The sequence below is a fragment of the Oncorhynchus mykiss genome, chromosome 12 (assembly GCF_013265735.2).
Source record: "Oncorhynchus mykiss isolate Arlee chromosome 12, USDA_OmykA_1.1, whole genome shotgun sequence".
NCBI classification, from domain to species: domain Eukaryota; kingdom Metazoa; phylum Chordata; class Actinopteri; order Salmoniformes; family Salmonidae; genus Oncorhynchus; species Oncorhynchus mykiss.
The window spans coordinates 58,960,046-58,976,525 of NC_048576.1; the positions used below are offsets into that span (position 1 = coordinate 58,960,046).

General features: G+C 40.7%; 1 protein-coding gene across 1 annotated transcript; it reads left to right on the plus strand.

Annotated features, from left to right (window-relative positions):
* The first annotated feature begins 1,721 nt into the window (after window positions 1-1,721).
* On the plus strand, window positions 1,722-15,091 carry LOC110537870 (SET and MYND domain-containing protein 5). Its single transcript, XM_021624305.2, has 13 exons — window positions 1,722-1,841; window positions 2,592-2,700; window positions 2,918-3,057; window positions 7,368-7,489; window positions 7,787-7,856; window positions 8,134-8,238; window positions 8,537-8,599; window positions 10,342-10,412; window positions 10,522-10,628; window positions 10,923-10,979; window positions 11,126-11,220; window positions 11,692-11,762; window positions 13,987-15,091. The coding sequence occupies exons 1-13, from the start codon at window positions 1,749-1,751 to the stop codon at window positions 14,132-14,134; spliced, it is 1,251 nt and encodes a 416-aa protein (XP_021479980.2). The 5' UTR covers window positions 1,722-1,748; the 3' UTR covers window positions 14,135-15,091.
* The last annotated feature ends 1,389 nt before the right edge of the window (window positions 15,092-16,480 follow it).

Genomic DNA, 16,480 nt, shown 5'->3' on the forward strand with positions numbered 1-16,480 from the left:
GATCACTCTGGATGAACTGCAGAGATCTACAGCTGAGGTGGGAGACTCTGTCCATAGGACAACAATCAGTCGTATATTGCACAAATCTGGCCTTTATGGAAGAGTGGCAAGAAGAAAGCCATTTCTTAAAGATATCCATAAAAAGTGTTGTTTAAAGTTTGCCTCAAGCCACCTGGGAGACACACCAAACATGTGGAAGAAGGTACTCTGGTCAGATGAAACCAAAATTGAACTTTTTGGCGTAAAAGCAACACAGCTCATCACCCTGAACACACCATCCCCACTGTCAAACATGGTGGTGGCAGCATCATGGTTTGGGCCTGCTTTTCTTCAGTAGGGACAGGGAAGATGGTTCAAATTGATGGGAAGATGGATGGAGCCAAATACAGGACCATTCTCAAAGAAAACCTGATGGATTCTGCAAAAGACCTGAGACTGGGACGGAGATTTGTCTTCCAACAAGACAATGATCCAAAACATAAAGCAAAATCTACAATGGAATGGTTCAAAAATAAACATATCCAGGTGTTAGAATGGCCAAGTCAAAGTCCAGACCTGAATCCAATCGAGAATCTGTGGAAAGAACTGAAAACTGCTGTTCACAAATGCTCTCCATCCAACCTCACTGAGCTCGAGCTGTTTTGCAAGGAGGAATGGGAAAAAATGTCAGTCTCTCGATGTGCAAAACTGATAGAGACATATCCCAAGCGACTTACAGCTGTAATCGCAGCAAAAGGTGGCGCTACAAATTATTAACTTAAGGGGGCTGAATAATTTTGCACGCCCAATTTTTCAGTTTTTGATTTGTTAAAAAAGTTTGAAATATCCAATAAATGTCGTTCCACTTCATGATTCTGTCCCACTTGTTGTTGATTCTTCACAAACAAATACAGTTTTATATCTTTATGTTTGAAGCCTGAAATCTGGCAAAAGGTCGCAAAGTTCAAGGGGGCCGAATACTTTCGCAATGCACTGTATTTATAACTGGAATCTTTAGTTGCTAAATTCATTTTTGGACTTAACTTAATTATATATATATCCATTAATTCTTGAAGAATATAACTTATAAATGCCTCATTAGTTTAGTTCAAATGTACCCCATCAGAACCCAAAATATAAGATTATTTTACTCCAATGTTTGTAAACAATGTAAACAAATACTGTGTAGCCTCAACACGGTTAAAACTATAATTGGTATATCATGGATGGTCAGTCCTTGCATCAATAGCTTTGTCTATGAATTTGAAAGTGGTGATATTTTTCCAGACGCATCATCACTCAGCTTTTAACCAAATCAGAGGTAGGGTGACCACTTTATTGTTTCAATTAAGGATTCTATTCTATGTATTTTCTGCTACTCAAAATGTACTAAATTTTATCTATGATTCAATTGCATATCAAAATGTTTAGTAATATTCTAAAATATATAAACTTTTATTTGTCTTCTGTCAAATGCATGTATGTTTGACAGTGAGCCATTTACCTTTGCGTGACAATGAGGGTCAGCTTCCGCATAATTCATTCATTTATCAGGTGCTGTAAAATATTGGAAAAAGTTTGGCGTTCATGATATGATTCATTACATTTCATCGAAGATAAAATCATGTCAGAATTTTGCAAGGCACTAATTGTAGTCAATCTGTATACAAGAAAAATACTAGCTAAATCAACCGCTAGAGGCCACTAAATGCCTACGGGTAGACTCTTCTAAAAACGTCCGAGTTGAAAGGTCGAAGGTTGTTGTGAAGATGGCTGCCCCCCAAGATGACATGTTTTCGCTCTGCGTCGACCCCACTAAAGTTAGCAGTTGTGTGGAAGTCCGATTTATTGACAAGATTAAGGTAATGTGCAGACAATGATTATTTTGAAAAGGCTAATTTCAAGTTTATCGGATCTAGCACCGTTTTGATGCCAAATTCATTGGCACGCATGCTGTCAATCTGTAGACTGGCTGGGCAAATCAAAAAATTATTCGCAGGACAGAATTTGTTGTCATTTTGTTGACGTTTTCTGGCAGGCTATAGCTACGTAGTTACTTGCTAGCTGTGTTAATGTTTTAGATTCATCATGGTGTAACCGATGTGAAATAGCTAGCTAGTTAGCGGGGTGCGCGCAAATAGCGTTTCAATTGGTGACGTCACTCCCCTTGCTCAGCAAGGGCCGCGGCATTTGTGGAGCGATGGGTAACGATGCTTTGAGGGTGGCTGCTGTAGATGTGTGCAGAAGTTCCCTGGTACGAGCCCAGGTAGGGGCGAGGAGAGGGACGGGAAGGTATACTGTTACAATGGCTTATTGTAGTTAGCTAGCAAATTACGTTAATCACCAATTACAGTCACTACCGTCATGCCACATGGATTGCTATCTGATTCCTTTTAAAACTAGCTAAGCTTTTTGTCTATTTAAACAACTAGCATCTTGAAACGTTAGCTATCTAGGTATGCACAGAGATACCTTTTGGGGGGCTAATAAAGTGCAACGGCTAGCCTGTTCTGAGTCAATAGGATACACTTTGTGTGGATAAAGTATGGGTAGGTGCATATTACTGAAATTGACAATGCTTTTTATATCTAAACATTTGGTTTTTATTTTAGGGCAAGGGATTATTCGCCAAGAAGGCCATCAAGAAAGGAGACACAATTTTTATTGAGCGCCCTCTTGTCTCTGCCCAGTTCTTGTGGAATTCCCTGTACAAGTACAAAGGTGAGGTGTTATAGGTTCAAGATTTAGGTGATTGACAGACTGAACACATCCTCCTTCCTAAAATCGTGGAGCAAAAATGTTCCAGCATGCTTTGCTTTTTAGATTAACCAAGGTCAAGGGGGAAACCTCACATTTTGAGTCTTTTGAATGGTCTTTAATATTTAGTGACATGACCCTTAGTTGTCTCATTTATCATCCATCCCTGTCTCTTCTCCAGCCTGTGAGTTTTGCTTGCGTGCTCTGGAGACAGCCGAGGATAATGCCCGTAGACTCAGTGGCATCCCTGACCTCAGTCTACCCCACCCCGAGCTGTGCAAAGTGCATCCAGAGCTGCACCAAGCTTGCCCACAATGCCAGGTGTGTGCCTCTCACAAGTCCTCCTCATCTGCACTGCCAATTAAGGACTGGACAGTACTGATCGAAAAACACATTGTAACCCATTTTTGAAAGTGGGTTTTAGCATATATTTTCGTTTGTCTCCTGCATCTTCGCAAACTGAAGTTTAATTGTAAGGATGTTTTTTCTATTAATAGCGTAAAATTAAGATGTACAGAAAGACTCATGTGAAGGCCAAATTACAGAGGAGGAACTTCTTGATGCAATTAAAGCCTTTAAGTCCAGTAAAACTCCAGGGCTGGATGGCATACCAGTTGAGGTACATCAAACCTTTTTCCATTATTAGCATGTTTTGATCACTTCTATAAAAATGGTAGACTATTGAATACTCAGCAAGAAGGTCTGATTTCACTATTACTGAAACCGGACCCAGGTGGTAAATCCAGCCCACCTAAAAAACTGGATGCCCTTTACACTTCACTGTTGTGTTGCAAAAATTCTAGCAAAATGCATAGAATAAAATTTTTCAAAAAACTAATTGTCAGACAAGTTTTTTTTACATGGACGATACAGAGGAGATAATATAAGAGAAGTACTGGAAACAATAGAACACTATGAAAAATCGGGGAAACCGGGCCTGGTGTTCATTTTGAAAAGTACAACTAGGATTTATGTATAAATGGAGTATCTTAATTTTGGAGGATCTCTTATACAATGGGTTAAAGTTATGTATAGTAACTCCAGTTGTAAACAAGTAAATAATGGCTACTTCTCAAAGTATTAAACTGTCAAGACGAGTGAAACAATGTTGTCCACTATCAGCATATCTATTAAAAAACACGTACCATTCCAGTGTTTAATTGCTATATTGTAATTTCTTTTTCCACATATTTATTGCCTTTAACTCCCTTATCTTACCTCATTTGCACTCACTGTATATAGACTTTTTGTTTTCACCACAATGCATTTTAATAGAAAGTTAGCAAAATTAGATATATTGTGCCATGAAAAGGTCTATTTGTGGAAAAATCACCCTGATTAATTATTTAGTCATATCCCAGTTTACGTACTTACTCATGGCCCTGGATACACTGAACGACTTGTTTTTTAAAAATTGTATGAGCAAAGAATATTCAACTTTATTTTTAATGGCAAGCCAGACATAATTAAACGTGCCTATTTATATAATTCATATGAATTCAGAGGGCTGAAATGTAAATATTAAAGCATTGAACCTTTCACTAAAGGCTTCAGTCATACAAAAGTTGTACTTCAATCTGAACTGGTTTTTCAGCAGATTAGTAAGAATAGCTCATCCCGCGTTCAAAAAAGGCTTTTTTCCTTTTAGTCAGATTACAACACCTTTCACTTTCGGTTATTTGAAAATGAAATAATCTCTAGAATATCCCTATTTTTGAAACAAGCCATGGAAAGCTGGTTGCAATTTCAGTTTAATCTACCTTAAAAGACAAAACAAATATTACAACACATACAGTGCCTTGCGAAAGTATTCGGCCCCCTTGAACTTTGCGACCTTTTGCCACATTTCAGGCATCAAACATAAAGATATAAAACTGTATTTTTTTGTGAAGAATCAACAACAAGTGGGACACAATCATGAAGTGGAACGACATTTATTGGATATTTCAAACTTTTTTAACAAAGCAAAAACTGAAAAATTGGGCGTGCAAAATTATTCAGCCCCCTTAAGTTAATACTTTGTAGCGCCACCTTTTGCTGCGATTACAGCTGTAAGTCGTTTGGGGTATGTCTCTATCAGTTTTGCACATCGAGAGACTGACATTTTTTCCCATTCCTCCTTGCAAAACAGCTCGAGCTCAGTGAGGTTGGATGGAGAACATTTGTCAACAGCAGTTTTCAGTTCTTTCCACAGATTCTCGATTGGATTCAGGTCTGGACTTTGACTTGGCCATTCTAACACCTGGATATGTTTATTTTTGAACCATTCCATTGTAGATTTTGCTTTATGTTTTGGATCATTGTCTTGTTGGAAGACAAATCTCCGTCCCAGTCTCAGGTCTTTTGCAGACGCCATCAGGTTTTCTTCCAGAATGGTCCTGTATTTGGCTCCATCCATCTTCCCATCAATTTTAACCATCTTCCCTGTCCCTGCTGAAGAAAAGCAGGCCCAAACCATGATGCTGCCACCACCATGTTTGACAGTGGGGATGGTGTGTTCAGCTGTGTTGCTTTTACGCCAAACATAACGTTTTGCATTGTTGCCAAAAAGTTCAATTTTGGTTTCATCTGACCAGAGCACCTTCTTCCACATGTTTGGTGTGTCTCCCAGGTGGCTTGTGGCAAACTTTAAATGACACTTTTTATGGATATCTTTTAAGAAATGGCTTTCTTCTTGCCACTCTTCCATAAAGGCCAGATTTGTGCAATATACGACTGATTGTCCATAGGACAACAGAGTCTCCCACCTCAGCTGTAGATCTCTGCAGTTCATCCAGAGTGATCATGGGCCTCTTGGCTGCATCTCTGATCAGTCTTCTCCTTGTATGAGCTGAAAGTTTAGAGGGACGGCCAGGTCTTGGTAGATTTGCAGTGGTCTGATACTCCTTCCATTTCAATATTATCGCTTGCACAGTGCTCCTTGGGGTGTTTAAAGCTTGGGAAATATTTTTGTATCCAAATCGGGCTTTAAACTTCTTCACAACAATATCTCGGACCTGCCTGGTGTGTTCCTTGTTCTTCATGATGCTCTCTGTGCTTTTAACGGACCTCTGAGACTATCACAGTGCAGGTGCATTTATACGGAGACTTGATTACACACAGGTGGATTGTATTTATCATCATTAGTCATTTAGGTCAACATTGGATCATTCAGAGATCCTCACTGAACTTCTGGAGAGAGTTTGCTGCACTGAAAGTAAAGGGGCTGAATAATTTTGCACGGACAATTTTTCAGTTTTTGATTTGTTAAAAAAGTTTGAAATATCCAATAAATGTTGTTCCACTTCATGATTGTGTCCCACTTGTTGTTGATTCTTCACAAAAAAATACAGTTTTATATCTTTATGTTTGAAGCCTGAAATGTGGCAAAAGGTCGCAAAGTTCAAGGGGGCCGAATACTTTCGCAAGGCACTGTATTATGGTTAAACTCCTATACTAATTGATACAAAAAATATGTATTTTATTTTTGGAAAAATCATAATTATCTAATCTTTGTTAATGATATCATAAATGCAACTTATGTCACACATACGGCTAACATTAATATACGGAAATGTCTGCTTTATTCAAAATTACAGCCAACTGATTGCAGCATTACCACGGGATGGGGGAGAAAGTAAGGAACTTGTCTGTCGGCCCTCCATTAGACCAAAATTGGTTAAAGAAAAAATAAATATACCAGTTTCATTTAAGGACCAAAAAATGGACAGCTGCGCCATAAAGGTTGCAAAATAGTTGGGATGAGATTTTCAATGTTCCTGATTCCATGGCACATGGTTTATGAACTGATGGATTCAAAACGTATAGTTGTCCCATTTAAATTATTTAGCTAAATTCTTGCAACCATTAAAATGTTATGTATGTGGGGGAAACATCCATCCCAGCTCTGTTGATTTTGCTGTGGGGATACAGAATCATTAGATCACTTGTTTTGGTACTGTCCACATGTAGCGTGTTTTTGGTCACAGGTTCAGAAATGGCTTAAGATTTACAATATTTACCTGGAGATGGCACTGCAAATAGCACTGCTGGGTGACTTGAAAAGCCATAGTCAATCAATCAATCTAATAATACTCTTAGTAAAAATGTTAATCTTACATTTTTTTCTATGAGAATAGAAAGGTTCAGAACTTTAAAAAATATTTGGGAATGAGATTGATGGGAGGATTTGAGGGTATCAGAAGGGTGGTACAAAAAAAAGATAACTAATGTCTAATATTCTGTGAATGTATATTTTATGTATAAGCTTTAAGTAGAGGCCTAAGTATGGTTGTCCATTAGATTACTCCAATTAGGGGAATAATAATAAAGGGGAAATTATAAAACATACGGGGGATTGGAAATTATGAAGACAATGACATAGATTGTGGGTTCTATTAATAGTCAATATTCAAGCTGATCTACCCCCTAAAAAATACAAATAAAAACATACATTGTATTGGAAAGCAATATGGAAGATTCCTACTTTGCCTGTGTTTTCAGATCAGTAAAGATTAAGGATTAGAAGCCACTTAAATGAGATGTACCTGCCCAATGCCACATGGAGATGTGTTGATATGCTGTAGCTACTTCCTCCAATCTAGTCCAGTGTCTCGTTTTGGGTTTCAGTGAGACTTTGTTTCCCCCTGCAGGTGATGTACTGTAGCAACGAGTGTCGGCAGGCTGCGGCAGACCAGTACCATCGGGCCCTGTGCCTAGGCACCTCCCAAGAGGACCCAAACCACCCCATCAGCAAACTAAAGGATGCCTGGAGGTGAGAGATGGATTTTCTGTTTAATTGAATACCACTAGATGGGGCCCATATTTTTCTTGGGCTGGATTTAATATTTTTACTAGCTGTCAAATCCTTGCTTCCTCATTTCCTCTAATTCCTCACCTCCCTCTCAAAGCACCCTCCCTTGCAACTCCCTTGCTTTCAATTAGATTTGTGTAAATGAGGACGAGAAAGCAAGGATTTGACAGCTAGTAACTTTTTCAGATCCAGCCCCAGTAATATTTTGTCTGTGATTGCTGCAGTATGAATTGACATTGTCCCTTATCTGTCCTCTAGGAGCATGCACTACCCTCCTGAGACCTCCAGCATCATGCTCATGGCCAGGATGGTGGCCACTGTCAAACAGGTGAGCCTCCTCTGCCTCAGCCTTTTTTTGTTGAGCTTCTCCAGTTCCAAAGTGGGTTGCACTTTGTATTTGCATTCTGTCTTTGTGGTGAATGTTAGTTTTGAGATTAAGGTTTTTGGAGATTGAAAGATCTTCACAATGCCTGGAGAAGCATTTAACCTGTCAGTTTGATATAATAAACCTATATTCTTTGCATACCTGTGCATAATATGTATTTCTCAAACATAATAATAATAATAATAATAATAATAATGTTTGAATCATTTGTGTCATGCAGGCCCAGGACAAAGGGCACTGGCAGAAGCTGTTCTCTCAATTCTGCAGCCGTGCGGCCAACGAGGAGGAGGAGATTGCACATAAGCTGCTGGGAGAGAAGTTCCAGGTAAGCATAGAGATAATGGCTGTGTCTAAAAAGGTTAGCTACAAGCTGTTAAATCCTTGCTTCCCCCATCCTTGTTTCCTAAATTCCCCTTAAGGCTCATTGGAGGTCTGAGGAAAGGACCTTGGAACACTCCTCCAATGTGCTTTGAGAAGAATTGAGGAAACCAGGTTTTGAGCTTCAAATTTGGTTTAAAAAAAAATGTGGTCAGTATTACCTTTGAGTCACCATTGGAATAGATTTTAAAACGGTTACTTAATGACTGTTACCTTCATTTTGACATATTGTATTGGGTTTGTAGGGGCAGTTGACCGTACTACGAACCCTGTTTACAACGGCACTTTACGACGATCATCTCAATCGGGTGAGTGTGGCACCATTTTCCCTTTCACAACCAATTTATTAATAGACATAAAGTCGTGGCCAAAAGTTTTGAGAATGACACAAATATAAATTTTCACAAAGTCTGCTGCCTCAGTGTCTTTAGATATTTTTGTCAGATGTTACTATTGAATACTGAAGTATAATTACAATTACAATTATAATAAGTGTCAAAGGCTTTTATTGACAATTATATGAAGTTGATGCAGAGTCAATATTTGCAGTGTTGACCCTTCTTTTTCAAGACCTCTGCAATCTACCCTGGTATGCTGTCAATTGACTTCTGGGCCACTGATGGCAGCCCATTCTTGCATAATCAATGCTTGGAGTTTGTCAGAATTTGTGGGTTTTTGTTTGTCCACCCACCTCTTGAGGATTGACCACACGTTCTCAATGGGATTAAGGTCTGGGGAGTTTCCTGGCCAAATATCGATGTTTTGTTCCCTGAGCCACTTAGTTATCACTTTTGCCTTATTGAAAGGTGCTCCTTCATGCTGGAAAATGCATTGTTCGTCACCAAACTGTTCCTGGATGGTTGGGAGAAGTTGCTCTCGGAGGATGTGTTGGTACCATTCTTTATTCATGGCTGTGTTCTTAGGAAAAATTGTGAGTGAGCCCACTCCCTTGGCTGAGAAGCAACCCCACACATGAATGGTCTCAGGATGCTTTACTGTTGGCATGGCACAGGACTGATGGTAGCACTCACCTTGTCTTCTCCGGACAAGCTTTTTTCCGGAAGCCCCAAATAATCGTAAAGGGGATTCATCAGAGAAAATGACTTTACCCCAGTCCTCAGCAGTCCAATCCATGTACCTTTTGCAGAATATCAGTCGGTCCCTGATGTTTTTCCTGGAGAGAAGTGGCTTCTTTGCTGCCCTTCTTGACACCAGGCCATCCTCCAAAAGTCTTCGCCTCAACTGTGTGTGCAGATGCACTCACACCTGCCTGCTGCCATTCCTGAGCAAGCTCTGTACTGGTGGTGCCCTGATCCCGCAGCTGAATCAACTTTAGGAGACGGTCCTGGCGCTTGCTGGACTTTCTTGGGTGCCCTGAAGCCTTCTTCACAACAATTGAACCGCTCTCCTTGAAGTTCTTGATGATCTGATAAATGGTTGATTTATGTGCAATCTTACTGGCAGCAATATCCTTGCCTGTGAAGCCCTTTTGTGCAAAGCAATGATGACAGCACATGTTTCCTTGCAGGTAACCATGATTGACAGAGGAAGAACAATGATTCCAAGCACCACCCTCCTTTTGAAGTTTCCAGTCTGTTATTCCAACTCAATCAGCATCACAGAGTGATCTCCAGCCTTGTCCTCGTCAACACTCACACCTGTGTTAACGAGAGAATCAATGACATGATGTCAGCTGGTCCTTTTGTGGCAGGGCTGAAATGCAGTGGAAATGTTTTTGGGGGATTCAGTTCATTTACATGGCAAAGAGGGACTTTGCAATTCATCTGATCACTCTTCATAACATTCTTGAGTATATGCAAATTGCCGTCATACAAACCGAGGCAGCAGACTTCGTGAAAATTAATATTTGTGTCATTCTCAAAACTTTTGGCCACGACTGTACATGTTTTTCGAGCTGGTACTTAGCTACTTCTTCGCTTCCAGTAGACAAGACTGTAAAATAATGTCTTTGATTGAACAATTTCTTATGGACATGTGTGATTATGATGCAGATAGTTTATGCTATAAGGTGTGTCCTTGCATGTTACAGTGGTTTACACCTGAGGGATTTCGTTCCCTCTTCTCCCTTGTGGGGACCAATGGACAGGGTATAGGTACCAGGTAAAGTTCATCTCTAAATCTCCAACTCATAAATAATGCACTGTGCCATTAGTCTGAATATTATTCAATTTAAAGTGCTGACATTGTTTTCTTATGTCTCGTTATCTAGTTCTCTCAGCCAATGGGTTCATGCATGTGATGCTTTGGCGCTGACTAGCCAGCAGAGGGAGCAATTGGATTCCTTCATTGACCAACTATACAAGGATGTCGAGAAAGGTCACAATTCCCTCCCTACACTCAAATACAGTGCCGTTTCCTGTGACATCTGTACCGTTTGAGGAATACTGCAGAAAACTGTCTGATAAATAGATTTGAGTCTAAACCTACATTACCAAGAAAGTTCTTCAGAGGCTTTGTACAGCTCACATTTTTATGAAAGATAGTAAATAATACTTGGTGCCTCTGAATTGGGGTGGCTTGACTCAGGCATATTTGAAATCGTTACTAATATGGAATGAATCTCCTCTACTGACAATGGAGGTCAGAGCTGAATTAGATTTGTCTCCGCAGAGACCGGTGACTTTCTGAACTGCGAGGGTTCCGGGCTCTTCCTACTGCAAAGCGCATGTGAGTCGTCACTATCGGATGGTTTCTAACCCCAGCTCCCAGAATCCTCAAACTTGCTCAACATACAGAATCAATTAAATTAACTAGAAATACATTTTTTCACTGGTCAAAAGTTTGAATGTTTGATTATTTTGTCTACTCTCTAGGTAACCATAGCTGCATTCCGAATGCGGCGGCATCTTTCCCGAGCAACAACTTCTTGCTTCATCTCAGTGCCCTAAGTGACATCAGCCCTGGAGAGGTCAGAAGAGGGGGGGGGGTGATGATAAATTCTGGCCGTGGATAGATGGGACAGAACATCCTGGCTTGCTCTGTTGTCAGCCGGTATTAGGGGTCTGAGGCTTTAAGGATTAGAGCGGTTGTGTCAAGGCTGTCAGAGAGATTGAGAAGTGCATCTGCCCGTTACAGAAGCGTCAGAAGGGGCCAGAGAAATGTTTTGCCAGCCGATTGAATTCTGGCAAAAAATGTGAGCGCTTTTAGTGTCGTTCTAATGACCATGACAGGATAGTGACAAGATTTGGCGCCTGCTGCTGAATAAACATGAAACAACCAGATAAAGTAACAAAACTTGAACAATAACTCTAGTAGTTTGAAGTGGCTAACTGTCATTGTTGTGTAAATGAATCCCTATATAGTAACTGTAATGGGGGTTCTTTTGATGTGAATGTCCTCATCTGCTAACATGTTAAACTCTGTTTCCTCACATCTCCAGGAGATCGGTATCAGTTACTTGGACTGCTGTCAGTGTGACAGGAGCCGTCATAGCAGACACAAAATCCTGAGGTAAACAACTGAAATCCCCTGTGTACCAATCCTTTTGACAGACTCAAACTGTTCCTAGTTCAGTCAAGATCAATGGCCACCCTCCCAGGCAATAATGGGCAGTCCTGGGCCAGCACAGCCAAGGAGTTCTGGCAGTTATTCCGGTGCCTACCTATGCTCCGGTACTGATTTTTACCCCCTTAAACCCAGGGCTGGTTTGCTCTGTGGGAACCCATTTTGGATTCATGTTCAAAGGCACTTCACCTTGAAAATCTGCAACTCCCAGAAACTGAAGGTAGTGAAGCATGAACAAAGACTGCTCTCGGTCTCTTTTCTCAGAAAATGAGAACCAAAGATGGTGGATAAATTAAGATGGTTCACTCTGGTGGTTTACCGTTGAAAAAAGAAAAGTCAAACATTTCCTGTGCTTTGTATACAAAAGTATGTGTACACCCCTTCAAATGAGTGGATTCGGCCATTTTGACAGGTGTATAAAACCGAGCACACAGCCATGCAATATTCATAGACAAACATTGGCAGTAGAATGGCCTTATTGAAGAGCTCAGTGACTTTCAACTTGGTACCGTCATAAGATGCCACCTTTCCAACAAGTCAGTCCGTCAAATTTCTGCCCTGCTAGAGCTGCCCCGGTCAACTGTAAGTGCTATTATTTTCAAGTGGAAACATCTAGGAGCAACAATGGCACGACCGCAAAGTGGTAGGCCACACAAGCTCACAAAACGGGACCACCGATTGCTGAAGCGATTTGCGTGTAAAAATCATCTGTCCTCGGTTGCAACACTCTACCGAGTTCCAAGCTGCCTCAGGAAGCAACGTCAGCACAAGAACTGTTCGTCGGGAGCGCCATGAAAGGGGTTTCCATGGTCGAGCAGCCGCACACAAACCTAAGATCACCATGCGCAATGCCAAGCGTCGGCTGGAGTGGTGTAAAGCTCATCCCTATTGGACTCTGGAGCAGTGGAAATGCGTTCTCTGGAGTGATGAGTCACGCTTCACCATCTGGCATTCCGACGGACGAATCTGGGTTTGGCGTATGCCAGGAGAACACTACCTGCCCGAATGCATAGTGCCAACTGTAAAGTTTGGTGGAGGAGGAACAATCGTTTGGGGCTGTTTTTCATGGTTTGTGCTAGGCCCCTGAAGGGATATCTTAATGCTACAGCATACAATGACATTCTAGACGATTCTGGGCTTCCAACTTTGTGGCACTAGTTTGAGGAAGGCCCTTTCTTGTTTCAGCATGACAATGCCCCCGAGCACAAAGTGAGGTCCACGCAGAAATGGTTTGTCGAGATCTGTGTGGAAGAACTCTCAACCCCATCAAACACCTTTGGGATGTATTGGAACGCTGACTGCGAGCCAGGCCTCATCACCCAACATCAGTGCCCAACATTAAAGCCTTCCCAGAAGAGTGGAGGCTGTTATAGAATCGATGGGGGGACCAACTCCATATGAATGTCCATGATTATGGAATAAGATGTTCGACGAGCAGGTGTCCACATACTTTTCGCCATGTATTATATATTCCCACACTGAAGTTGGAATAATACTTTGAAATGTTGAAAATTATGATAATGCCCCTTTGGTATAAGAGCTCTTTGGAAATGTCAGCCTGTTTTTGTGGGATGGCGTTTTGGCCTGCCTGGTGATATTGGTTTGTTAGTAGACCAATACCAAAGAGTTCTAAACCTCTGCCAATAAGAGCTAGTTTTCAGTTTTCACCTCCCAACTCAGACCCTCCCAGACAGTCCTAGCTAAATTCTTGCTTAAGAAATTGCTCTTTTTGCTTCTTTTCAACGGTTTAAATTTATAACAATCACAGTAACGTACTTAATTGTTACCCAGAAATGATTTGATATTGAGATTAAAATGTCTGCATTAGACCTTTAACTGGTTGTCTCCCCCATAGACACCAATGCAATAGCAGCTAAGTCTGTTCTACTTAGTTCATTGACTTTCAATGAACCAGAACAAAACAGCGAGTAGGGTGTCTCGCTTCCTCTTCCTATTCAGACCCACATTGTATTACGCTTACATAAACAGTAAGTTTACCGTGTTGAATCATGGCATTTATTTTTGAGGAGCTCGCAGATTGACGCAAATGTATTTTATCAGTCTGCATTATATTCTTTATTCTTCCTTTTGCTCTCTCGCCAAGGCAATCTTTGTCCAGAACGAGACACGCAGCCGTGTGACTTATGTAACATCGTTATTCTCTTCCCAGGGATAACTACCTGTTCATCTGCTCGTGTCCAAAATGTGTGTCTCAGATGGATGAGTTGGATCTGACGTCGGACGAGGAGGAGGAGGAGGAGGAGGAGGGGGGGGAGGCCGAGGGGGATGACATGGAGGACGAGATGACGGACGTCTGAGGGGTAAAAAGACCCGCTCTGTTCCCACTCACCCCCTCCCCTCTAATCCACTCACTCAGCCATGCTAGCTAACTGCACAGTGAAAACCAACCTTAAAGAAGACCTTGCATATCGCCAAACATATCAAATTCGTTATGTAACTAAATATTTTTTTCAAGGAAAATAAGTCACTCACTGGCCCTACTCTTTGGATCTCCCCCTTGAAAAGCGTTTGCTCACATTACTGTACAGTAGCAGACGTTTTGGCTGTCACCTCTCGTGTATCTTCTGCTTATTGGAAAAGTTTACATGGAAGACATCCAGTTCACTAATGTTTTTCATTTATCACCGTTTTTAGTACATCTAGAATGGTAGAAACCATTAAATTGGCAAGATGTCATTTATTCCTCGTGTTGAGTGCATTAGGTGTAGATTAATTCAGACAGAATTATATAGTGCCTGTTCTGCGAAGGATAATTCACTTGGCAAACCAAGTAGTGATAACATTACAGTATAGAAGAAGTAACTGACCCTAATTAAGTACATATATTTTCATATGAGATTAGAAACGGTCATTGCAAGCGATGAGGTAACCATCAACCAGGATATTACTCTGAGACCTTGAGCTGTTGAAAGCTTTTGTCAGTTAACTATTTGCCCTTTATTGAGTAGAGCAGATTTTCACTGTTATTTGACGAATGAAATTGCTGCTACTGCCCACACATGAATCAATACAACCGCAATGACTGTAATCATCAGTGCCAACATTTTCAATGTTACCGGACAAATATGGCTAACGTCGAATGACTAACTTCAATTATCTCAGTTGGCATTTCAGAGCAGTGGTGCATGAGAACAAATTGCTTTTGATGTCACACAATGAAATGCTGCAATGTAAGAGCAGCAGTAAATAATGTATGAGAATCCTAGAAATTATAATTTTTATTGCTCTGGCATAAACCATTGAGATTAAAATGTCTTGTCTCTTATTTGCTTTATTTGTATTCTCAGTACAATTTGGATTAAAGCAGAAGTTAAGCCAACTGGCAATTTCTCAGTCTTCATCAAATATGAATCACAAGTCAACATTGTTTGAAGCAGACTGATATCCTGTGGATAACTAGATATTCTGAAGTCATTAAGTCTTATTTGTGATACATCTTTGAGAGCATGAAGATTTGACAAGTATTCCTTTCTAGTTATTTTCTACTTCATTAGTGGGTCTTTTAATGATGGTTTCATTTGTGTGCCTGTTATTATAGGCTATCTATTTGCCTGATGACTCAAAACGGAATTATTCTGCTGCTCTATCGTTTGATACATTAGTCAGACTGCCATCATTGAAGTTGTTTGTGGTGACGTCAAAATGAGGGGTGTTGTACAAAACAAAGAAATCAGCGAGTGGATCATCTTTAACCAATCAAGAGTATCAAAGCCCATTACTAATTTTCATGTGATCTTGCTCTGGCCCAACCCATCATTTTTTCTATTATAATTGATTCCCATTATAAAAATCTTCAGGGAGGTACCCGATCCAGACTCGGAGAAGAAACTAGCGTCCGTGAGCGTAGTGTTTGGCCGGAGCAAGGATTTTTGGGTAGCCAGACAAATTATCTATTGGTACTAGATAATGTGATTGATAGCCACATTTTCTGAGTGACCTATTTTGTGATTTCACACAAGCTCCCATTTTTTTTTCATTAACCCAAATGTTCATCAGTGTCAGCCTATCTTCCCTATGGGAATGGTTTAGATGAGTCAAATGCAAATTTCCAGTGGAAGAGAACGCATGTTTTTCTTCCATGAGAGGATGCTCATAGCTGGAGCCAGGCATGGTGGTAGGCTGGACCTCTGAACAAGTCCAACACCCATTGGTCGTCATCCTCAGAGCTCATGCCAGTATCCCCACGGGACTTCTTCAGCTCTGGAATGTGGCCGGGCTTTTGGCAGAGAAGTCCATTGAAGGGGTCGAGGGCAGGCAGTCACACACATACACAGCACTATTGCTTAGTTTGTTCCACTGTATAGAAGTCATTTAATAACCCATTCATAGACCCTTACTACCTTTAGCACCTATTGATAATAGTATATTCTGGTCAGGGGAGTTTTATGAGCCCCGATGCTAGTTCTGAACGTTAAACTTGTGGTAAGGTTTTCATATCAGCGACAAATACTTTTCAAAAAACATAAGGTTAAATTACTGCACACCTTTTATAGGGTTAGTGTTTCCGTACAGCCATACAGTGGGGCAAAAAAAGTATTTAGTCAGCCACCAATTGTGCAAGTTCTCCCACTTAAAAAGATGAGGCCTGTAATTTTCATCATAGGTACACTTCAACTATGACAGACAAAATGAAAAAATCCAGA

What these genes read in the sequence shown, in the direction of transcription:
- LOC110537870 (XM_021624305.2), top strand. Translation starts at nt 1,749, where the DNA reads ATGGCTGCCCCCCAAGATGACATGTTTTCGCTCTGCGTCGACCCCACT. An exon ending in AAACTAAAGGATGCCTGGAG is followed by an intron (nt 7,490 to 7,786) that starts GTGAGAGATGGA and finishes TCTGTCCTCTAG; the next exon opens with GAGCATGCACTACCCTCCTG. An exon ending in TGCTGGGAGAGAAGTTCCAG is followed by an intron (nt 8,239 to 8,536) that starts GTAAGCATAGAG and finishes TTGGGTTTGTAG; the next exon opens with GGGCAGTTGACCGTACTACG.